The sequence below is a fragment of the Chrysochloris asiatica genome, unplaced genomic scaffold, assembly GCF_000296735.1.
Source record: "Chrysochloris asiatica unplaced genomic scaffold, ChrAsi1.0 scaffold00002, whole genome shotgun sequence".
In the NCBI taxonomy this organism is placed as follows: domain Eukaryota; kingdom Metazoa; phylum Chordata; class Mammalia; order Afrosoricida; family Chrysochloridae; genus Chrysochloris; species Chrysochloris asiatica.
In genome coordinates, this window is record NW_006408520.1 from 18795084 (window position 1) to 18821050 (window position 25967).

The 25967-nt window shown below is 36.4% G+C and overlaps 1 protein-coding gene across 2 annotated transcripts in view; it reads right to left on the minus strand.

Annotated features, from left to right (window-relative positions):
• Window positions 1-391: 391 nt before the first annotated feature.
• Window positions 392-25967, minus strand: part of FNBP1L (formin binding protein 1-like) — an 89369-nt gene continuing 63793 nt past the window's right edge. Inside the window, exons 10-16 of one of the 2 annotated variants that reach the window (XM_006830951.1) lie at window positions 21746-21760; window positions 18980-19089; window positions 11629-11761; window positions 11141-11235; window positions 6682-6830; window positions 3931-4089; window positions 392-2685 (exon numbers count right to left, since the gene is read on the minus strand). In XM_006830951.1, coding sequence (XP_006831014.1) covers window positions 2678-2685; window positions 3931-4089; window positions 6682-6830; window positions 11141-11235; window positions 11629-11761; window positions 18980-19089; window positions 21746-21760 — 669 coding nt within the window. In that variant the 3' untranslated portion in view covers window positions 392-2677. The remainder of the gene's footprint in view (window positions 2686-3930; window positions 4090-6681; window positions 6831-11140; window positions 11236-11628; window positions 11762-18979; window positions 19090-21745; window positions 21761-25967) is intronic. The other variant, XM_006830952.1, reaches the window with a different exon arrangement.

Here is a 25967-nt window from a genome sequence, read left to right on the forward strand (position 1 = left end):
GTTGTTGCTAAGTGCTGCTGAGTTGATTCCGATCCATAGAGACCCTGTATAGGGTTTCCAAGGACCAGCTGGTGAGCTTGAACCAACAATTTTGCAGTCTGGTGGATTAACCTACAGCGCCACACCAGGAATAAAGGGGTATTAGTGAAACAAACCAAAAGTTCAAAACAATGAAAAGAGCTTTTACTGTCTGAAAAAAAATTCCTTTAAGAAAGTTTGAGAGAAACTAAAACGAGAATGCAATCACCCACACTGCTTTGCCCAATACAGATGTTTCCATTTCTGAAGCTTATCACCTAACTTGGTACTATCTAAAACATAGCATCTTCGAGGGTAAAATCATTACATCATTTTAGTTATCAAGGTAACAAGATAACACACTATACACCTCAACTGACCATTGAAAAGATTGTTTTATTCCATGAAAATATTTTCAACCAAGAACACTATCTTAAACAAAGCATTTACCATTAAGAAATCAACATGTGCACAAAGAGATTAGAAATTACTGAAAAATTAAAGATTTCTCTTGGGACAATCCACATGTTCAAAATTTAAGAATGATTTAAGAATGATTTTAACTGTGCAAGTACAAATGTAATAACCCATATACAGGTTGCACGATTCCACGTGAAGGAACTTGCCTCCTACGGAAGCAAATCCTGCTTTTACAAAAACAAACAGTAGCTTGAAAAGAACAGTTAGTCCTTACAAGAAAGCCTTAAACTTTGCCCTCTGTGGCTGTTAGCCAAAAAATACAAGCACTTCAGGCTTTGTATAGAAGACAAACACAGCCAGATCACATTTCCTCCTCATTGCTAACCTTTAAAATAAAAATAGCACTAGATTTTAAAACTACTTCACGTAGTCTGTCAGTATTGAATAATGTCACATTATATAAATAACCCTGTAACGAGATTCAAATCTAAAACTTGATAGTTTACTAGCCTCACAGGTAATGCACTCTATGTCAGCCGTTTAACAGTGGCATACTTGATCTCATGAAGGCATTAACGCTCACACATTTGTCATCCAGCTTTAGTATAACTGGCAGTAAGATTCAAATAACACTGGGGGGAAAATGATTAAAAGCAGTCACACAGCTTCTAAAATATTGCTTAAAATCCAATAATACACAGAACATTTCACATTCTCTTTCTCCCCTCAAAACAGTAAAGGAACAAATTAATGAAGCTTCATTGATACAAATACTCCCCCACCCCCACCCCCGTCTCTCTATTACAACATCACTAAGAAATTAGTTAAGATACAAGTCATTAACAGAATCACAAATTCAAGGCAGGACAAAATGAGCAATAGGGGCACTAACAACAAATATATTTACAGTATTAACATACAGAAGTTTCCATTTTACAATTAAAAGTGCACAGAGATCATTACAAAGTTTCACTAAATTTTATCTGGGTTCAAACAAAATCATCACTTGGAAACAGACTATCATTGTTAATAATCAAATGAAGACTTCATAACCCCAAATTAAAAGACAATGGGGAGGATCCATAAAACTTTTCTTAAAAACACTGAGTAAAGTAAATGGATTTGGAGATGTCTTGAGTTTGATGCACAAATGTGAAGATGCACCATCGTACATGGTGGAGCTCTCAAAGCCACCTACCGAGGCTACATCTGGCAGCTGCAGCAGAGGTGCAGAGTGAAAGGAGGTCGCACTGAGCTGACACATTAAGCCCTTTTGTTGGGATACTGTAGTGGTAGAGTTGGCAATCAACAGATTTAGGCACTCTAGTTTAAGGCAGCATTTGAATGGAAGCAGCTGACTTCTGAAAACAGTCCTTTGTCTTGAGGTGGTGAGTATCTTCTGTGTCTATTATGCCAAGATTTCAGTGCTGACTATATATTCTTCCCAGACTGAGGTGCTGAAGATGTATTACGTTTCAAAGTGTTCTTTCAACTGGGCTGTAGGCTAGAGCAGAGATGTTTTCTTTTTCTTATCATAAATAGTTCAGGTTCACAGACTACTTCTTCATAATGCCAAAACTGCAATGTTTTGTAGTGGGGAAGTTTATAGCAGCGTACACAAATACTAGGATGGAAACATTAGTGCTGAATATGTTTTGACAAAGTGATTTGCACTACTAACATAAAACATAACAAAGGCATTGACAAGAACAAGGGATTATAAAGACATGCCTGAAAAAAATCTAGCCAATCACTCTAGACATGCAACAGGATGTTAAGCGAGCATGGAGGTGGCGCAGGCAGACACTGACAAATGGCAAGGATTCTAAAAGACAATGGATCTAAAAGCCAATTGAAACAGAGCTTGGATGAAGGCAGTCCTGTTGGGACAGCCAAATTGTAAGACAAAGTTAAAGACAGCTCTGCATTCTTTCTGATATGGAAAAAAAAAAAAAAGGTCAGCCACTGTTGGCTTTTTTCCCCCCCTTCTTTTTCTTTTTTCCTTTCATGTGAATAATTGTGAACTAGGAGTTTAAGGATTGGTATTAAAATGATTTTTTTTTAAACACAAAGTATGGAAATGCTAATGAAGTTAGTGAAAAATAATCATGTCTGCATGCACTCATGCAACTTGCTTCTCTCACTCTCTTTTAGAGCCTGAAAAGTCTAATACCCTCCCCCCAAAAGCAGCTGCATGTAACCTCCTTCAACATCTTGCCCATTTCCTCAGAAACCCTCTTCAGGAACCTGCAGTCCAGGAGGAAAAAGAAAAGAACAATTACTGAAGACCTTTGGTAAAACCAAAAGGGGTGTTCAGTTAAAGTGTCCCAAATGTCTCTACAAACATTCTATAGTCAGCTACTGAACAACAAAAAAACTGGGGACATGAGCAAAATCAAGGAACAACCTCTTAATTGATTTCTCGCTTGATTTCCCCACACAAACTAACTTACGATGTTACATTTTGCACAATCCATCCTTGCGGAAAACGGTGGAAGTGATTGTATAACCATTTGCAACAAATGCGTGTTGAAAGTAATTGGAAGGAAAAAAAATCTATCCTATTAACAGATGACTAAATGAGCTAACATGAGGAAATGCCCTAAACGGTGATACCGGTATCTGCCCCCAACTCCGTCAAAAAAAAAAAAAAAAAAAAAAGATTTTCTTTTAAAAGTAAATATTTCCCAGTCCTTCCCTCTCTATCTTACTTAGTTCACTTAGAATCTATTTCCCTAAATACAACTGCTAAATGATCACTAACATGGTATTTCCCAAAAGACATTTTCAAGATGAAAACTACAAACAGAAGATTAATTTAGGAGGCCTGCACATTATTGGAAATAATTACACCAGGATGATTTGTTTCACAGGTTTCTTAATTAACCTACTACTTAAATAGATTATGTAACTAGGTACTTGTTTTCTTCCTTTAGAAAACCAAAGTTAGAAAGGAAAGCAAAATTCATTATTAAAATAAATTATTTTACTCAATCAATCAACTATTAATTTTCTTCCTGAAAATATAGCTACAAATCCAAACCCCTAGAACAAACTACTCTTTTGGGAATCAACTTTCTCTAGCATTCAGAGCAGTTTTGCTTATTTGAATTTACAACAGCCATTGTGTTTCCCGAAGCAAAGGGAAGCTAAGCTTTCTGTCTGTGGTTTCATATCCAATAGACCAAATTCTAGGGTTTAGAAGCCAGAAAAACACAAATCCTTCACACAGACTTAAGCAGGACATAAAGCAAAAGGCATCGATTAAGCTTCACACCAACATCACTCAAACAGTAAAGCATCATGAGAATATTTTCTTGTGGTAATATTCACATCTCTAAGATCAAGCCTACACTCAGCTCACATAGTGAACAATAAATCTTGGATGCCCTTTACATTGTCCAACCTGGTGAATGTGCTTTCCAATTTATGCTATCGTTCTTATGCCACGCACAGCAGAGCTGACATTAGTTTAGATATAAGTTACTGCACCTTTACTGTTTTTCTCTAGAGTCACATCTATGTATGATGTGGGGACGTAGCCCTCTTCACCGTTCTGTCTCCGAGCTCTTGTCCATCCATCGCCTTTGTCCTCCTCAATAATGTACAGAACTTCACCTTCTTTCATTGCCAGAGTACCTTCATTGTGTCCTAAGTAAGAGTTTTCATAGTTCAGGCATAATTTAAGCACAGAGACAATTTGCAACAAAAGTTAACAAAAACAACACAAAACAAGATTAAATGTTAACAAATTTAGTATGCCTGGAATCAAGAGTGGCTCATCAGTAACAACACCTGTAAGATGCTTAGTACCCAACAGTTCAGATCCATCATGTCTCATACGAGCTGCACACAAATCCTTTGAGACTGGCACTAACATCACTCCCATTTAACAAACGAAGTCACTGAGCCACAGTAACAGTATACACACATTCTGCCAAGATTTTCTAACTCTTATTTCACAGTTCTAACGCTTTCCTCAAATTTGAGTGTTGCTGTTAGCTACAAAATCATGAGGTATATATATCAGGAGAATAGTAACAAGATAGTGAAAGGGTGGGAAGAAAGAAGTAAAGACTGCTGGTGGTAGAAGCAGAATTGTCAAAGCCACAAACTCACACTTCCTTCAAAACCCTCACCAGCCTCAGCGTCTCCTTTTTCCCATCCCTAACCACTCCTAGTCTGCTTGGCAGTAATAATTTTTTAAACCCAATCTTCATTTAACATATGCTAAATTCCTTTCTTAGAGTCCTGGTATCACATTGTACATTAAAGATTGGACTGTGAACCACAAGGTTGGCGGTTCAGGCCCAGGAGGCAGTTGTATGGGAGAAAAATGAGACTTTCTGATCCTGCAAAGATTTAAAAACCCTTGGAAACCCTATACAGGGTCATTATGAGTCAGAACCAACTTGATGGCATGTAACAACAAATGATGTAATTTAGAGAGTGATGTTGTCATTGCAGTTAAATGCCGTTGAATCGGTCCCAACTCATAGCGACAGTGTACAGAGTTTCCGAGGACCAGACGGTGACTCTGAACTGTGGACCTTGTGATTCAAATCGACCTTGTAGTCAGTGTTTAGAAGCAATTTTGTTGTTGTTAAGTTGAGTCACTTCAGACTCACAGCGATCATATATAGAGTTTCAAAGCCTTTTTAAATCTTTGCAAGAGCAGAAAAAGTCTCACCTTTCTCCCACAGAGCAACTGGTGGTTTGCAGTCCAGGGTTATTGTATGAAGCAAGATTTAATTCAATATATTTTTTTCAGAATGAGAAGTAAAGACTTCATTCAATTTAAAATCCAATATAACGGATCAGTGGAGAAGGACCTTAAATCACACGATTTTCTAACAACTTATTTGTGAAGGTGTTCTGCTCCTTTCACAGTACAGGCACCTAAAACTCTACAGGTAAGAGCCACACTGCCTTACTTCCCTCACAACATCTGTGTCCATATGTCACATTCTGTCCCTCCTTCCCTGCAAGGCAGCCTACAGTCAGCCTAAGGTGGTACATTCAGCTATGCCATCTACCTTGACCTAGTCTCAATGTCAGTAAGCTAACAAGGAAGGGCATGAAGCAACAGCCACCAGCCTTGCACTTACTGAGTAGGGCTCTATGTTCAAGCTGCTTCATCTTCCTTGAGAACATGTAGTCATTAGTAAGATCTCTGGGGGCAATTCTGTATCAACCAGAGTTGATACGCAAATAAGACTCTGCAATCAGGAGCTGATAACGTAGGTTATGTTCTTTCATTTCCATGTATGAGAGGCAAAGGAAAATTCTCTATAAATGTAATAGAGTTATAACAAAAGTATTCATACTAATGAACTCGGATGTTAATTTCTGGTAATATACCAGGGTAAGTAAAAAGGTATTTGCTACAAAATCATATAACTCTTTATGAAATGAAAATATCAAACTGTGAAGCTATTGTTTCTCATAACATTTGCTATCTAGAGCTATACATTTTTTGAAGGTGGTGTTTCCGTCCCTCTAATCCATCTTCTTGAAGATTTCTGCACTCTTTGACTTACACCATATTAAAATGGCAGTTTTGGCATTCTCAAAAATACATAAAACATGTTCCTTTTAAGTGTTCTTTGAGTTTGGGGTACAAAAAGAAACCTGAATTGGCAATGTCAGGGGTGTAAAGTAGATGGGAAAAGCTTTTCCAAAGAAATTTTCCTAGGACAACTCTTGCTACCCTTGAAGAATGAATAGATGCAAAGTTGTGATAGGAAAAAAAGTTTCTTGGCTCAACTTTTCTGGCCTTTTCCTCACTTTGCAACTTTCCATTTTCTGAAAACTCCTTCATAAGAAGGCTCCATGTTGACCTGTATCCTTTGAGGAAATCTATCAAGATTACTCCTTTACAATCCCAAAACACTGTCACTGTAACATTCTGTACTAATCGCTCTGCTTTGTATTTAACTGGCCTAACAGATTCCCTCAGAAGCTACTGTTTTTGATTTGATCTTTTCTAAAGGCACCCTAACAAGACTAAGACACACCCACTACTTAAGAGAAACTGTCTGTAGCCATCCACAGAACACAGAATTATCTTTGAACACATTTTGTTTAGAACAGACCTACACATATGTTAACTGTAACCCTGCTAACAATACTTCTTGATTTACCCCCATATTATTTAACCAAAGATACCAAAGGGAGTGAGTTGATACTTTTAGACTTTACGAAATTAATTTTAACAAGTATAATATATTAAGAAAATCATACCATCAAAAGGGTAGATAGCTTTACAATGTCCAATAGCAGGCAAAGGATCATCATCTTCAAATTCATCATCAAACTCACTGTGGAGACCATGCTGTTGGGGTGGCCCACGGACTTCCTGGTTTGCATCATCAGTGTAACTTCCCTCAGGACTATAAAACATAAAATTAGCTCTGATCAAGTATTACCCACATGGAAACTCTGTACATAGTCTATAAGTTGATCTCCCTGGATCAAATAAGGAAATCAAATATCAATGGCACAGTTCCAAATCAAGTCCTTACTTTTTGAAGTGTTGATTATATAAACTGCATCTAAATGTGAAATCCTTCTTTGCTGAATTTCTGGAGATAAAAATCAAAAGCTACAATGTTCTAGACACATAGCATTTATTCAGTAAAGACATCTTACTATCATGTTTCACCAGGGATAAACTGAAAAATTTTGTAAACACTTGTCTCTCATGATCCAGGATTTCTCTCCCCTTTCTTTTGGCTGGAGAACCCTGAAATTTCTAGGGCGCCATCCAGACTTGTGTTGAGTTCACAGGGTTCAGATGGAGTTGTTTCTCTCCTGGCTCCAGAGGGCCTATCAGAGCACAGGTACAGGACTGGAGGTTGGCTAGTAGGCCTTTACAGATACACAGTAAGCCTCAACCAGATACCAAGATGCATACAGCTTTCTGCCTGGGGCTATATTCCACTGGAGGAATGTAAGCCTAAAGTTTTGGGATATTACCATGATATGAAACCTTATCATGAAGCTACCACTGTGGAGGGCAAAACTTTGAGATCAGGAGATTAAGATCAAGAGAAATTGAGTCCTAAAATTATCATCTGAGCTCCTAGATTAAGTTACCCCTGAAATTAGCCGACAAAACCCCTTGTTAGTTGAAACAAGCATGGGTCTTTATTCTTTTACTAAAAAACCATAAATTCTAACTATTGTAGGAAGTAAACTTCCAGTTAATCATCTTAATGGAGAAATTAGTAATTTTTAAAAAAGCACGTAATGGAAAAATCTAAAATGTGGCTACAAAATGTCCAGTGAAGGAGGCTTCCTGTGGAGCCTCTGCATTACATAAGACCAAAGGGGGAATCCTGAACCCCATCCAGAATCTTCTGAGGTGGGAAATTTCCACTTGAAAGGACAAGACCAGCCTGGAGCAGCTAGAAGAACAGAAGATATTTCTTGAAAGAAAGACAGACAGGAAAAATACAAAACAACAATGGCAGTCCAACTGACTACTACAAAAACAAGCAAGTTGCTTGCCCAGGAGACATCAAGGCAAGCAGTCGAGTGCTCACAGGGAAAAACCCCTTCTAAAACTCAACGGGAATACACGAGCAGACATGCGCTCTAACTGGTGACTACGATGGTCACCGTTAAGGGGAAGTGAGGGAAAAACAGCAATGAAGCTGCAAGCTAAGCCCTACCACATTCAATAGACTCCTGTAAACCCAGGTGGAGACCTGGTTTGGCTAGCAGTTTGGCAAGATCTGGGGACTCTTAGGCCCAGGGTCAGTGACATAGTCACAGAGGACTAGAGTGGACAGTGAAGCATCCAGCTGATAAGAAGGGCATATGCACAAGAACATCCACACTTGCAGATAATACCCACTTGACCTGCTTCAATGACTGGATTAGAGTTCAACTAGGTCCAAGGGACCTCCACGCCTGGACTGCAGAGTCAACCATTCCCCTCATTTGCTACAAAACATCCATCTTTGCATTTCCAACCCCTACAGTCAGTCCTGATCGTAATTATTCAGTTTTGTGCCACATGAGTGCTATCCCCATCTCCTTTCATCAGCCCCGTCCAGACAGATTGGATACTACTCCGTGGAGATTCTACCTTCCTCCACACCATCTGAATCTAGGCTCCCTCTTGAAAGCTTGTAAGCCAGTCACTTCTTGCTTTTATAGCCACCACCACCACCACCCCTCCCCCATTTTGGGTAGCCAGTGTCTAAGTAGCCCCTCCCTGTCTACTCTATGTATGGAGGGGGTGGGAATGATCCTTGCTATAACGATTTGTTCCCCTCTTTTGAGCTACTGCATCCATAGTTGTAGGTCAAGTTCAAGAAAGGAAGACTGCTTAAGGGAAATAAGACCCAATAGAGCTCTGGTAGCGTAGTGGTTACGAATTGGGTTGCGAACCTTACTGTCAGCGGTTCGAAACTACCAGCCGCTCCGCGGGAGAAAGATGAGGCTTTCTACTCCCGTAAAGATTTACACCCTTGGAAACCCTGTACAGGGTCGCTATGGGTCGGAACCGACTCGACGGCACTTAACAACAACAACATATCCAGACTACACTCCCAGCTAAGGTTACTCAAGGTATAAGTAGATTTGTGTTATCTTTCAGTAACCCAGAAATTAATTGGAACTTAATCCAACAGCATTTTAGAAGGTTGTGGAACAATATACACTTGTCTGGGGATATTCATCAGCTACACGCTCAATTTTATGATATAAGTAATTCTCAAAGTGAACACTGCGTGGCTACCCATTTGTTACCCATGCTAGAGAATAAGATCCCCGAGGAACTGGATTGAACCTCAGCATAGTGATCCTGCTTGGTCACCTTAGAGCAGGTGGTGGGCCCGCAACGTCGGGCGCATGGGGTCCCCAGCTGATCTCCTCCCTCCCTGCCTTCCTCGGATGGCGGCTGTTTATATGCTGGATGTGTGGCCAGAGACGGGTAAGGATCACGTGGAACCTCGGCTACTTGGGACAGAGACATTGCCATGCTGCAATGAGTCTCAATGACTGGTAAGACTGAGGAATTCGCACTGACCACCTAAGACAGGCAGCGTCCCTTAAACAATCAATAAAAAAGGAGGACTCAGATGCAGACAGCACAAACCCGGTCAGGAGGCCAAGCCCCTGTGGGCCCAAGCGTTGTTGACCGTCCAAACCATAGGCTCTGAGGATCAGACTCTAGCTACCTAGTAGACATAACAAACTGTCCCTCATCTGATTATTCAGTAATGCTTGTTAGTAATTTCATACGTGAGCCCTGGATATCCACAGACAAATGTAAAAACCTCCCCTAAAAGCCGAGACTGTAAATTCCAATAAGCCAAGTCACCCCCCCATCCAAAAAAAAAAAAAAAGCTAAAGAGGATATAGAGAGAAACACTGTAAACTGATGATATATAGCGGGGATAATAATCAATGTAATGAAACAAGCTATATGAATGGTTGAATGTGAAACTGATGATGTGCCCTGTAAACTTTCACTCAATGCAAAATAAAAACATTTAATTAAAAAAAAAATAAAATAAAATAAAATATAAAAAAGACTTTGAACATGATAGTCTCAAACAAGAAGCAAAGAAAATGTATATGAATGTAATACCAGCTCAGTGATAAGTAGCATAAATTTGAAAATTTTATAATTAAAATTAGGAGAAAAGTAAAGGGGAAAAAAAGACCATCAAAATAAAAGTATGTTGAGTGGAAGAAAAAAAAAAAAGCAGGTACTCTGAAGGTATCTGATTCAGGTTAAACATTGTTTTAAGTCAAAGAGAAGAATGCTAGTATTTTTGTTTTAAAAACCAGGTTTAACAGTACTTTTGACAAGCCTGAAAGCCTTCTTCTATTTAGTAGATAACAAAGTAGCTAGAGAGATTAGATCCTTTTACTCTAGGTGTTACCTAATAACAAGGACCAGTATATTACAGTACCTCTTGATACAATGAAGACACACACTGTTGCCAAATATGGTAACAGGGAAAAAAAGGAAAGGCAAGCTAAGGACAAACATTGGACAAGCAAATATTATTGACTATTATGTACTTTGTGTACATCATTTCATTTATGACTACCAATCCTATATGCTGTTAGTGTTAAGTGTAGCCGAGTCAGTTCTGACTGATAGCGGCACTGTGTAGGGTTTCTGAGGAGCAGTTGGTGAGTTTGAACTGCTGACCTTGAGTGCTTAGCCTACACAGCTTTTCATTTCCATTTTACATTTTTGTAAGATGAGATTCAGAGAACATTAACATAATCTCAGGTTCCAACTCTATGGCAATCCCTTATGTACAACATGACAATAGTAAGAAAAACTGTGAAGAAAGGAGGAGTATTTCAAGACTGTATTTTTCAGGCAATTTTTCTATAAATATGAAACTGTCTTTAAAAAAAAAAAAAGAAATGACAAAATAAACAAAGGAAACTTTAAATAAAAAAGAAAAAACCTTAATGAATCAACTCTCTCTTTTGCCACGAGACTAGAACTGGATGGTGCCCCTGCTACCATTACTGAACATTTCCATACTTTACCTAGTGATTTTTAAAAACACAGGAAAAGTACTTAGGTTCCAAAGACTGAGACTATTAGTTTAACCTAAACTTATTAGGGAAGGAGGGAAAAAGGGCTACAGGAAGTATAGGACAAAAGGGTGGGAACGTTTGAGAGTTGGGGTGGGGATACAGGTAACATGCAAAAAATGACCTTTCTCGCCCCTGTGTTACAAGATGATTTATGTCACTGCTGTGTCTTCTGTCTCCTCTCCCACCTGATTTGCCTTCAACTTCAGAGAGCCAAGCCTTAGAGGAGAAAATAGCTGAGTTCAGTAAATATTTTTTTAAAGCTCATATATTTAAAATGTGCTTTGAGTTTTGATAATGATGTATTTCTTAGAGAAGGTGAACTGATTTCAATTTGGTCAATATTACTGCTGACAGAAAACAGTATAAATGTTTAGTTTTATATAAAAGTCTTTAAACTAAAAACATTTAAAAACCTCAACGAAGGATTAATTCTATGACAGTCCCTAACAACAACAAACAACATATACTATACTGATGCCTTACATTTAGACCATAAGCCCTATGATTAATTAACCTTTGAAGGTAATCACAGCAAAAATTAATCTATCATAATAAAGCTTATGATGACGTATTTATTTATCTTAGTTAATTTCTGCATAACAAATTTACCTCATTTTTGTGAATTTCCATTCGCAGGCGATCAATGTTATTCATAGTCTCTGCTAATTTGGGCTGCAAACTTCCAGGGTCCCCCATTTGTGGATTTTTCTCATACACATCTTTCATTTTGTTGAGTGCATCTCTGAAAAAGAGAAAGAAACAACAGAATTAAAACGCACTTCAGATACTTCCAGGGAAAAAAAAGTTTCGTTTGATTTTGAAGACTCACATGCAGCCAAATCTTAATACAGTCACAATTCTTTAAGTTTAGACAAACATTTCCTGATCAAACACAATCTGCATAAAACTGATAATACATAGTCAATACGTTATGAAGACAGCCCTTTTAAAGATTTGAAATATCACCTCTTCCCTCAAAAACAAAAATGTCATTTATTGCTTCCTAAATGAGGATATATATATCATAAAAGTATATATATATATACACATATATACACACACATCCATGCAGTACACATATGGAATTTAATCAAAGACTGGAAGAATATTCCTGAATATCCTGACACTCAACCATGTTCCAAATCAAATATACATCCCCACCCAGCCATATGATTCAACCCTGCTCCCTATCTCAATTCATAGCATTATCTTTCTCCTACTCAGTTTTGCTAGAAATAGGAATGTCATCTTTAACTTGCCCGTCTTCCTGTAAATTCAGTTATTTGTAGTTCCTCTTAACCCACGTCCTCTTCTCTAGTCACATTATAGAAAGTTATACTTTAATCAGTTCTTTTTAACTTTAATATGGACGCTATTGCAAAACATTAATACTCTTCCTCTTTGGACTCCTAGAGTTTAGATTTTCTTACTCTTTCTCTTCACCTCTGTTTTTTTTTTCCCTTCAAAATCTCCCTCACTGGCCCTCGTTGTCCTCGCCTCTGTTGTTAAGCCTTAAATGAGTATTACATGAGCTGACAAGGAGCCATGGTGGCAGTGTTTAAAGAACTCAAACCCACCAGCTACTCCACATGAGAGATGTAGAAGTCGGCTTCTATAAAGGATCACAGCCTTGGAAACCCTGTCCTACAGGGTCTCTATGAGTCAGTGTCAACTTGAAAGCAGTGGGTTTGGTACATAAAATGACAGAGGCTTTGTCTAACCTCACCCTACATTCCAATTCCAGGATGCTCTTATTGCTTCACTATCACTCATCTTCAGATGATTCTCATATGTATCTCCAGCTTTCTTTTTTCATAAAGCTATAGAGTCACATTTCCAAAACCCAATTGAACATTCTCATAAATATTTTTTCACAATCAACATAAATAAACCTTTACCTCAAATTAATTTTTCTGTTTCAATGAACTCTTCATCTACTCACTTTGCTGAGCTATAAACCTTTTTTTTATTTTTGGTTTGTTTTAAGGTTTTTATTGTGGATTGAGTGAAAGTTTACAGGGCAGATCATCAGTTTTACATTCAACAAATCATACACCTTGTTTCATTACAATGATTATAATCCCCTCCATGGATCATCAGTTAACAGTATTTCTCCTATTCACTTTAGCTCTTTTTTCTTTTTTAAACACTCAGACACATATAATAATTGACACCATGGAAGGGCACATTCTGCAAGTCTGTCTCCTGGCCGCCAGCTCTTAGTCCCTCTCTTTCCATAAATCTAAAGTCCTCAGCTGCTCCCTCTATGTCCCCATCTCCGCTTCCATCTCGGGTGCTCCTGCTTCTCTGGTTAAGGGCTCACATTCCGCTTGTGCTCTTCTCCCTTGATGGTCCTAGGGTCCTTTGTTTCTGGACGGTAAGATTAACTACTCCCCAGTTTTTGTTACAAAAATTCTACATTTACAATTGTGGCAGTAACAATTAGTCATGATAACAATTACTCACTATTAAATCATAAGAATCTTATCCCCATCTCCTTTAACCAGACCCATCTAGACAACATTAAAACTATTCAGTGGGGATTCTTTCTCACCCCCCACCCTATTAAATTAAACTCCCCTCTTGACACCTTGTAAGCCAGTCACTTCAGGCCTTTGTCACCCCCTCATTTTAGGTAGCCAATGTCTAAGTTGCCCATCACCTATCTACCCTGTATACAGAAGGGATAGCATTGATACTTGATGTGAAGACTCCTTCCCTCTCTGTTGGTATTTAGAGTTACTACTGGTTATGAATCGGGCTGCAAACCGCAAGGTCAGCAGTTCGAAACTACCATCTGTTCCACGGGAGAAAGATGAGGCGTTCTTCTCCCATAAAGATTTACAGCCTCGGAAACCCTGTACAGGGTCGCTATGAGTTGGAACCAACTCCACAGCAGACAGCCACCACCACCTCCATGAGTATACGTCAAGTTCATCAAATTGTAGCAATTTACCCTCCTTTCCTTTATCAAAGATGGCTTTGTTCTTGTTTCTTTTTTTTTTTTCCTTCCTCTAGTCGAGTACAAACCATTTTTTGCTATTATTGATTTTGAAATTATTTTAATTATTTATTCCTCCCTTCTATTTCCATGTCCTAATTTGGTTCTAATCTTTTACTTGGATTATTACAATGTCCTTAAGTGAGCTTTTCTGCGTTCAATATCTTTCCCATTCCCTCTAGTCTTCATACAGTTTTCAATTACCTTTTTTTTTTTTTTTAAAGAATACAAAAATGATTAACAACTTTTGTCAATCCCCTTTTCCTACTAACGTCACAGAAAGTTTTATAATTCATGTTATAGTTTTTCATCATTATCTTCTGCCATTCCTATCAACAGAATTTATAATCAAGTCTTCCTGGATTAGAACTGATCCTGGACCAAGGTGAGACATTCACAATTCTGTACCTTTACTTCTGTTTTTTTTTTCTTTTCTAAATGCTACCATTTCTTCCCCGTAACCTTCTTCTCTAACTAGCAAAACCCTCCCATCAAGGTCTAATTCCAATGCTCTGGAGACAAATTGGCTAGTATTTGGATGTCAACCGTGACATTTAACATCTAGACAAATTAGAAGTTTATTTGATACTGTTTCTTTATCTATATATGGAAACAACTTCAGAGAGATATTCTGAAGAATTCAATGACATGTTGTTGTTGTTGTTGTTAGGTGCCATCGAGTCAGTACTGATTCATAGCAACCCTATGTATAACAGAACAAAATACTGGCCAGTCCTGGGCCAACCTCAAAATTGCTGCCACAGTTGAGCCTACTGATGCTGCCACTTTGCCAATCCATCTCGCTGGGAGTCTTCCTTTTTTTGTCTGACCTTCCATCTTATCAAACATGATATCCTTCTCCAGTGGCTGGTCCCTCCTGACAATATGTCTGCAGTATGAGGGATGAAGTTTGGCTATCCAAGGAGAACTCTGGCTGCACTTCTTCCAACACAGTTTTATTTGTTCTTTTGGCAGCCCGTGGCACTTTCAATATTCTCCTCCAACATCATAACTCAAAGGCATCAATTCCTCTACAGTCTTCCTTATTCATCATCCAGATTTTGCACGCATATGAGGTTATTGAAAATACCATGGCTTGACTCTGGCACACCTTAGTCCTCAAGCTGACATCTTTGCTCTTCAACACTTTAAAGAGGTCTTCTTGTGCAGTAGATAGGCCTAATGCAATACACCACTTGATTTTTTTGACTACAGCTTCCATGACTGTTGATAGCTGATCCAAGAAGAATGAAGTCCTTGATAACTTCAATCTTTTCTCTGTTGATAAGAATGTTGTTTATTGGTCGTGGTGAGGATTTTTGTTTTCTTGACATTGAGATGCAATCCATATCAAAGGCTGTGCTCTTTGATCTTCATCAGTTAATATTTTAAGTCTTCTTCACTTTTAGGAAGCAAAGTTGTATCATATGCATATTGGAGGTTGTTGATGAGTCTTCCTCCAATCCTGATGCCACGTTTTTCTTCATATAACCCAGCGTCTCGGATTATTTGCTCAGCATACAGGTTGAATAAGTGGTGAAAGAATAAAACCCTGTCGCACACCTTTTTAAATTTTAAACCATTCAGTGTTCCCATCTTCTGTTCGAACAACTGCCTCTTGGCCATGTAAAGATTCCTTATGAGCAAAATTAAGTGTTCAGGAAAACTCAAACTTCGCAATGTTGTCCATAGCTTGTCATGATCCACACAATCAAAAGCCTTTGGGTAGTCAATAAAGCACAGGTAAACATCTTTCTGATATTCTCTGCTTTCAGCCAAGATCCACCAGACATCAGCAATGATATCCCTTGTTCCACGGCCTCTTCTGAATCCAGTTTGAACCTCTGGAAGTTCTCTGTCAATGTATACTTGCAGCCATTTCTGTATTACCTTTCGTGAAACTTTACTCACATGGTATATCGAACATATTGTCGGATGATTTCCATGTTATATTGGGTCACCTCTCTTTGGAATGGACACAAATACGGATCTCTTCCAATCAGATGGTCAGATAGTTGTCTTCCAAATTTCGTGGCAGAGATGAGTGAGTACCTCCTGTGCCACCTCACTTTCTTGAAAGATTTCAATTTTTAGTCTATCAATTGCTGTGCCTTATGCTTTGCACTGTGGACTGCTATCTCTTGAAACAGTTGAACATCAACCATTTCCTTTTGGTACAGTGACTCTGTGTATTCCTTCCATCTTCTTTTGATGCTTTCTGCATCATTCAATAATTTCTCCAGAGAATCCTTTAATAACAAAAGTCAAGGCTTGAATTTTTCTTCAGTTCCCCCAGCTTGAGAAATGCTGAGTGTGTTCTTCCCTTTTGGTTTTCTGGCTCCAGATCGTTGCATATTTCGTTGTAATATTTGACTTTGACTTCTCAAACTGACCTTTGAAATTTTCTGTTCAGTTCTTCTGCCTCCTCATTTCTTCCATTTGCTTTAGCATCTCTACGCTGAAGAGCAAGTTTCAGAGTCTCTTCTCACATCCATTTTGATCTTCTCCTTCTTTCTTGTCTTCTTAATGACCTTTTGCTTTCATCATGTATGATGTTCTTGATGTCCCACAACTCTTGTGGTCTTTGGGCTTTAGTGTTTAATATATCAAATATGTTCTTCAAATGATCTCTAAATTCAGGTGGGATATATTCAAGGACATATTTTGGCTCTTGTGGAGTTGTTTTCATTTTCTTCAGCTTTAGTCTGAAATTGCATATGAGCAATTGATGGTCTATTCTACAATCTGCCATTGGCCTTGTTTTGGCTGATGACATAGAGCTTTTCCACCAACTCTTTCCACAGATGTAGTCAATATGATTTCTCTGTATTCCATCTGGTGAGGTCCATGTGTATAATTGTCTCTTATGCTATCTAAAGAAGGTATTTGAAATAAACAAATCATTGGTTTTCCAGAATTCTATCATGCAATGTCCAACATCATTTCTATCTTCAGAGGGATATTCTGAAGAATTCAATGACATAGGCCATGTTAAATGCCTAGCTCAGTGTTCAGTACCTAACAAACCCTCAATAAACATTACTACCCTATACCACCACACTCCTTCACTAAGCCCCTCTGCAATTAAGTCGTTCTAAATCACCCAATATAAATTCATCATTCTCCCTCTAGGTTCCCCTCAAAATTAACGAACCAGTTGCTGTCATGTGGATTCCAACTGAAGGCAACCCCATGTGTAGAACTGTGCTCCAGAGAATTTTCACAAGTAGATGGTCTTCTGCAAAGCCTCTGGGTGGCTCAAACCACCAGTTTTTCAATTAACAGCTAAGTACTTAATAATTATCATCTATGGACTCCTAACATTTTATTTATACATCTATTGTTGTTGTTAAGTGCCGTCGAGTCGGTTTTGACCCATAGCGACCCTGAACAGGTTTCCGAGGCTATAAATCTTTATGGGAGCAGAAAGCCTCATCTTTCTCCCATGGAGCAGCTTGTAGTTTCGAACTGCTGTCCTTGCGGCTCTCAGCCCGATTCGTAACCACTACGCTACCAGAGCATCTATTAGTGGCCATCAAAATTAGTTATTTGTGAGTCTTCTCTTGTCCAAATGCCAATGTGAACTTCTTAGTATCAGGAACTACGTTTTATTCATTTTTATATCTTCCAAAGTCCTGGGGCAAGGTGCCCTGGTGGTGCAATTGTTCAAGTGGTTGGCTGCTAACCGAAAAGGTCAGCAGTTCAAACCTACCAGCTGCTCCATGGGAGAAAGATACAGTGGTCTGCTTCCACCAAGATACAGACTTGGAAACCCTGTAGGGCCGCCATGAGTCAGGATCGACTCAACAACAACAGGTTTGTTCTTTTGGGTGAAAGTTCCGCCACAGTCTGTTACATACAGTAAACACCAAATACCAGGTTCAACTTGAAAAATTTCCAGAGACTACATGTGCTAGTAGGAAATATTCTGACTTTAAACATTGTCTATGCCAATACTGCAATATTTATGATCACACCTGATGTACATCAATTTTCAAAACCATAATCACTGATGCTAAAGTTTAAGCCCAGATTTATTCTTTGGTGTAAATGTACCAATAAGCCATCCACTGTAAAAATCTTTTAATAGATCTTTCTTGTGACAAATTAAATATCAAATTTACATCAATTTTAATAAGTTATATATAGCTTTCCTACTTTAATTAAAAATACAGATGCAAATAGAGCTTTCTGCTAAAAATGGGAGAAAAAAAAATTAAAGCTATGAGTGAACAAACATGAACCAAAGAGTAATCAAACACTGCTCACCAAATGTTTTGCTGCAAAGAAACTAATTATAGCATCAAGCTATTGTTGTTGTCGTTGTTAAGAGTCGTCAAGTCAGTTCCAAATCATAGCAACTATGTGTAGGATTTCCAAGGAGCAGCTGTTGAGTTTGAATGGTCAATCTTGTAGTTAGTAGTCCAGTGCTTATCCAACAGCACCACACCAGGACTTCCTTCCAAGTTGACATTAAGCTCAATTAGTATACCAAAGCAAAATGAACATTTGACAAAAGTGTAGGAGGAGGTTGGAATCCTGGTGTGACTCTGTGGGATAAAGCATCGGATCGCAAGGTCAGCCATTCAAACTCACCAGCCATGCCTTGGCAACCCTATACAGGGCCGCTATGAGGCAGAACTGACTCAATGGCACTTAACAACAACAAGAGGAGATTAGTGTTGGTTTAACTATTCCTGATAATGAATCACCAAACTATTATGAAAATTTATGGAAGTCATAAATATAAACTACTAGCATCTAATGAAAATTTGCTAATAAAACCTCTAATAGGCCATTTTAAATTGTGAAATGGGAAACATAAAAATTTCAAAGTTCAGGAGCATATTGTTCCTTTGAAAGATATTTCAATGATTGTATTTAAACCTTACACATCACATTTAAACACATCATTCAAAGAGACCCTAAAAGGAATAATAATGATAAAGAGGAGCATACTTTTGGTCTGATTCTTTTTGTAGTTCTCTGTTAAGTTCATCAATGCGCTGCTGTAGCTTTTTACGTCTCTGTTCTGGTGGCAGATGGCTGAAATCTTCTAGTGCTGGACCCTGAAAAGAGAGTCTATATCATAAAAGTCATTTTCAAGAAATTCTATTTTTATAAAAAATATACCCAGTATATAAACAGAACAGGTATCAACTTAAAATTCAATTAGCCCCAATCTGTTTTAAAACCAAGAACAAAAAATTACAGATGTGTGCACATGTGCACTGATCCAAACAATTATATTGAAGAAGGAGCTCAAGTTTCAATCATTTTATAAAACAATGAAACAGAGGAGGTAAAAATATCACCAGAAACAGAATTGGTAATGACCACTATCACATCATTTTCAAGCCTTGACAGTTAAAATGAACACAATATACACCTTTTTACAGCAACAACAACAACATGGAAACATACAGCATTTTTCATTTATACATAAGTACTGTTTTATATGTAACATATCACCACATTCCCAAACCAAACCCATAGCTATGATATTCAAAATATTACAAATGTTATAATGAAAATAAGAACATAATTCAGCTAAGTCTGCAACTTACCTCATAAAGGGAACCTAATTAATAAACTATACTTTAGCACTACATATAGCCTTTGAAAGATTATATTTACTAAACCATTACTTAGAATCAAAATATACTGATCATAAAAAATTTAAAAAGCTATAACATTCACACCAAGTGAAATGTTAAGTAGAAATTATATTCCAACATTGATCTATTTTCAATTATCATTTTGTATAACCAAATAGCATACCTCAGTTGCTCCTGAAATATTTTTTCAAAAGGATGCTTGGAATCTTTTAATACTTTGATAATCAAGAAAACATAATTTAAGAAAAAGTATATTTAAACTTATGACTTAAATGATATCTTTTTCCTCTTAAATGTTATTTTAATCATCTGCTGTAGCTATGATATTAGAGATTAGTCAATAGAATCGTATTACAAACTGTTGATTCCATTTAATATAGACTCATATTACTTAAGCTCCAAAAATTAATGACATCATTCTTTATTATGAAATGGCAATTTTAAGAATATACAACTGCTGCTGTTGTTGTTAAGTGCCATCAAGTCAGTTGCAACTCCTAGTGACCCTGTATAGGGCTTCTGAGGAGTAGTGGGTGGGTTTGAACCACTGACCTTGCAGTTAGCAATCCAGTGCTTATTCTACAGCACCACACCAGGACCCCAAATATACAACTACAATTCTTAAAAGTGCTGCTGAAATGATCCCCAAAACAAATGTACATGGGCATTCTTTTGAGGGGGCACTTCTGCTATGACATATAATCACTACCTTTATTTTACCATCTATTAAGAATAGTTAATTTTCAAATAAAGGAGAGGTGAACAGCATGAGAAAGAAAGCTGACTTTTAGGATGAGTCATAATCAAATATAACATTTAATTACTAACAGAATTCCTAGGCGCTATATTCAGTGGCATATACATTATGGGCGTTCCATAAACCTGACTTTAAAAAGCAAGATATTCTAAGTAGCTTTTGACTTTTTCTATCTTCCAACCCACGAAGAATAAGAATCTGTCAACCAGCCAAATCTGACCTAAATAAATGGATAGCAAATTTCCTATTTGAAGTACCTTTAAATTTAGTGATCAATTCTCAACATAAATTGTCAGATTTAATCTAATTTAGGATACAGGATTTGAAAACTATTACAATAGATAAAACTTGCTAATTCATATATTTTTTTTTTAATTTCTAAAATTTTCAAGTTATTTAATGAAATAAAGAAACATATTTCAATACATTTCCCAGTAATATTAAAGTCACTAAGTCACCAGTATCTACAAGTACCCAGCTTTCCCTTTTCCATCCCTACCCAAACCTTGTTCTTAAATGTATTAATAAGAAAGACACTGTATCACTCACACTTCTAATATCTCATTTTGACATTATAACCTATTCTTTTGTTGATTATGAAAACTAAAAGTAAACTCATTCTACTTTCTCTTCATCCAGAAGGCATTTAACAACCTTTCCTATTACAAGGGGATTCATAAAGGCCCAACTGCAATTCAAGCTCTATTTCCCAAAAAATGAGAAACCACACAAGCACCAATAATCTCTGGATCAGCTCTTCATAATGTAGTTACATTAATTTTGTTGCAATACATGTACAAATGAACATTCTAAACACAAACACACACACACACACCCAATATTTTAGATTACTTATACTTCTGTTCTAGTCTCTTTCCAACAGTCCAAAAGCACTGATGCAGTAATGGAAGTGGTAGATAAATCTTTCTCACTTCTAGAAAATCTAATGTTTCTTGTGATAAACTATCAAACTTACATGCTCTTCTTGAATAAAAGTATCATTTGTGTTGAACTTCCCTTCTGTGTAAAAATTGAACTTTTGTTCTGTCATATAACTTAAAAAAATATTTAACAATAATTTTATTCTGTTCCTTAACATGACAAGAACACCACCCAATAACATGTTAAGTATTTCACAAAGCTGACTATAATTAACCATACTATTGCCAAATGCTATATCAAAGGTACAGACATGTAGGATTATGGATTAAACTATAAAACAAAAACATACACACAAAGTAAAAAAGTATAGATGTACTTTACTAAAGTACATAATGATAAATGAAACAAATCAATGTTTTCAGATTACTCAATGTTGGCACAATATACAGATCAGCACATTAGGCTTACCATCTTCACCGACCACTGAATAGTTCAATGGAAAACAGAAAGAAATGATAAATTATTCACATGAAATTATAATATATAGAAGATGCAATAACCTATACTTTTCCACAATATCAAAATAAATTATGTACATTTTGCAATCCAAATAATTATGCCAGAAAACAACTGTAAGCACATTTTGGGAAAGTAAATAACTTGCAAAAAAAAAAAAAAAAAGCATACATTGATGATAATGGGCAGATATTTTCTGAATTTAACTAATGAAAACTCAAAAGTAAATTGTAATCATTCTATCAGTAATACAGTTTTTCTTTTAAGAGAATTTTTAGATTTTACTTATATAGCTTTTCAATCTAAAAATATGAATTCTTGAAAAGCTGAATATTAAATAAAGAGAATATTTGATATTTAAAAACATATTCTATGTGGAATATTGAGAAATATATTAAGTAAAACACAACTGTCTGAAATTTTATTGTTCAAAGTATGGGTTTTAATTGAAATTGTGTCATGGCACGATGAGGGAAACACACTTTAGTAGTTTTAGGTATTTTGTTAAGGTACTGATATTATCAAAATCATAAAATGAGCTGCCCAGATTCAAGTTTTCCATACATATTTTATAAAAGATACAAAGATATAGATTGAATTTTGCCTTCAAAATGAAGTTTTGATTTTTCTGTTTTAATATTTAGATCCATGCATCTCAAAAAAACAACCATAAAATAGAATTTTAATTTTTAGAAAATTAAGATTTATTCTTAGAGAATATTAAATGATACATCTTCTGAACAGACCATCAGAGTGCTGTCACATACAGTATATATGCCACATATGTAATAACCCACTTCTATGTACTGCGGGTTGGATTCTAAAACTGGCATTGCATCTGCAGTGATTCCAACTTAAAACTCACAGGCACACAAATACACACAGAGACACAGACAACACTCACACTCACACTCTGCTGCCCAGAATATGCAGTGGACCTTTACAAAATTAATCTTCACATCAATCACATTTGGTTAGCAGCCTCTAAATTTTTTTATTATTTTTCCCTATTTTCTAAATCATGATGCTTTAGAGAGGGTTGGGAAAGGTCAAGTAGTATTTTTACATAAAAGATATGAATGAATTTTAATATCTGACAAAAATATCTACCCCTTATCTATGATGAATTGGTCATATGTATTAATGATATGATAAGAAAAGATGACATCTGTTATCCATTATCTTTCCAAATTAAGCTTAACATTCTTTAGACTGTCAGTAGTTTCAGAAAACAAAAACCACAACGTGTTTGTTTTTGTTGTTGTTAGGTGCCTTTGAGTCAGTTCTGACTCACAGCAACCCTGTATAGGGTTTCCAAGGAGCAGTTGGTGAGTTTGAAACTCCAACCTTGTGGTTCACACCGACCTTGCGGTCCAGTGCTATATCCCATCGCGCCACACCAGGACTTGTATATAGCTATGATAAAATACCTGGTGAGGAAATTAAAAGCTTTAAACTAAAGACAGGTATATTCACTATCTGAATTAAATGTTATTAAAACAAAATTATATATGAACCAGAAACAAAATATATAATATATATTAATTCAGTATATCTTATAATTTTCATCAGTGAAATTTCTAAGTGATACACATTATATTTTTTATTTATTAATACCTCTTAGAATAAACATTAAATAACTAGCTGAAATATCAAATGTTTGTTTTTAGTTAATCTAGCTTTACTAATAATTACACAACTAATTTACATTAATCAATCTTAGATTTGGGGATATAAAAAAATTAAGTTCTTTGTAAAAATACTAATTTTTTGCCCTTTAAAAAATACATATTCAATATAAAAATATCTCACTTCCATACACAATTATCACCTTAGTATGCCTAGAAATTTCTATATACTCACTATCCTTAATAAGCAACGGACCTAAAAAGAATATCAGTGAGATAATTAAAATTATTAGCTGTTATTTCATGTAAAGCTTTTTTAAAAAAAGCTTTTTTAGAAAAGCCACACACACGCAAAAAAAAAAAAAAAATGTTTCCAGGTGTCTAGGAAAAACAATATCCAACAAAAATAGCTTAAAACAAAAATTTCATAGTGGTTACAAGTCAAGCTGTTGAAACTATCAGCTGTTCCTTGGGAGAATGATGAGGATTTCTGCTCCAGTAAAGATTTTATAGCCTCAGAAACTCTATGCAGGGTCATTATAAATCGGAACCAACTCCAGCAGGGCACACCACCACCACCACCACCACCACCACCACCTTAGCTTTATGAAGCCTCAAAGCTTATTTTGTAAGCATAATAGACTGAAATAAGACATTTTAAGTCTACATAAAAATACACAAATTGGCTTAGTACAGCATAGTTCTTTTTTTTGTTTATACTGTGACGGTACTTAGCAACAACAACATGCCAAGAAAATTCTTAAGTGGAAGGAACATATCTGTACGGGTTAATTTAAAACTAATATCTAGTAACCTACCAAGCAGTAAACAAAACAAAAAGTTCTCATCTCCAAGATTTCAATAAACTTTCCTCTCTGTTCCATCCCCCAACATCTGTCTGTCTGTCATATTTTCTACCAGGCACATTGATTTCTTCTTTGGTATGGGAACTAATAATTAAACTGGGGAAAATCTGCACTTTTTACAAATTGTTGTTAAGTGCCAGTAAGTCGATTTTGAGTTATAGATAGATATCCCTGTAGAGTTTTCCAAGGAGCGTTTGGTGGGTTTGAACTGTTGACCTTGTGGGTAGCAGTCCAGTGCTTACCCTACAACACCACTCCCATAAAACAATGTTTTAATATTTAAAAATTAAAGCAATATATGAAAATAAAACAAATAATGACCAAGCAGGTAATTTTAAGCTCTGCAGTTGTAAAATTCTACCTACACAATTAAGAACAAAGATATCACAGTTAAGTTTCTCTCTCTAGAGCTCACAATTCTACCTGCCTAACCTTTTTTCTACAGGATTACAATTACTTCCCATCCCTATGACTATACTATGAACAGTACTATGATGGAGCCTGGCAGTCTCAACATGTAAGATGCTTAAGCAATTATATTAAAAAATAGTCACTAAGTAATTTCTCTTAATTTATATAACAACAGTATTTATTTAGTGCTGTCTAAATTAACAAACAGAAGCAACATAGGACTTAATTCTATCCTCGTAATTCAGGCATTGTTGTTAAGTGCTGCTGAGTTGGTTCTGACCCACAATGACCCTGTATAGGGTTTCTGAGGAACTACTGGTGAGCTTGAACCATGCAGTTCAAAACAACATTGCAGTCCAGCGCATTAACCCACAGCGCCACACCAGGACTCCAATTCAGGCATTAGAAATCCCAAATACGATTTCTTAAAAGTCTTTCACACAAGTGTTAGGAGTTTTGAAAAGTGATTTATGCACTCTGCAGTACCAGTAGGTATAATACAGATTTATCTACAAACTTTTCAAAATACCACCAATTATCTATAATATCATCCATGTATAGAATTAGATAAGGTAAACATGGAGAAGTTCGTGTCAATAGAAGACAAAAAGACGTCCAAAGAAGGACATAATACAGTGGAGATTTCTGCTGCATTGTTGATATCAGTTAAGTTTGTCATTATTTTCACAGAAATGTAGATAATAAAGCAATCTTGTCCTAAATTAGTATCTCTCATTCTACACATGTTCAAAAGAGAAACCCAACTAAAGCAATTTGAAGACAGAAAAGGCCACAAAAAGTAAATGAGAAATTAAGGGAGGGAGAAAGGAAAGAAGGCAGGGAGGCCAGGAAGGAAAGACAGAGAACCCAACTGTAAAGCAAGTTTCTGTTCATGATTATACGCCATAGGATACTGACAGATTCTGATCTGTGACCTATCACACCTTTGTTTTTCATGTGCCCAGAAAATGCCCAAACAAATCTTGTAAATATATCTAAGTTATGAGTTGTGAATATTTAAAACATGCTCTTAAAATCGAACATAAACAGGAGCAATAAGCCTCACTAACATAATAGAATATTAACTTATTTATTAGTAGTATAACTCTTTCTAAGAAACAGCTTAATTATTTGCTTTTTACTATTTCAAAAATTTTCATTTGCAGAGTAGTCTTAAGAATGAACAAATGTTAAAGAGGATGGTCTATATATATTTATATACGTTTTTTAAAGGAAGAATTCTGGCAACAAAAAATTTTACTTTTTGTT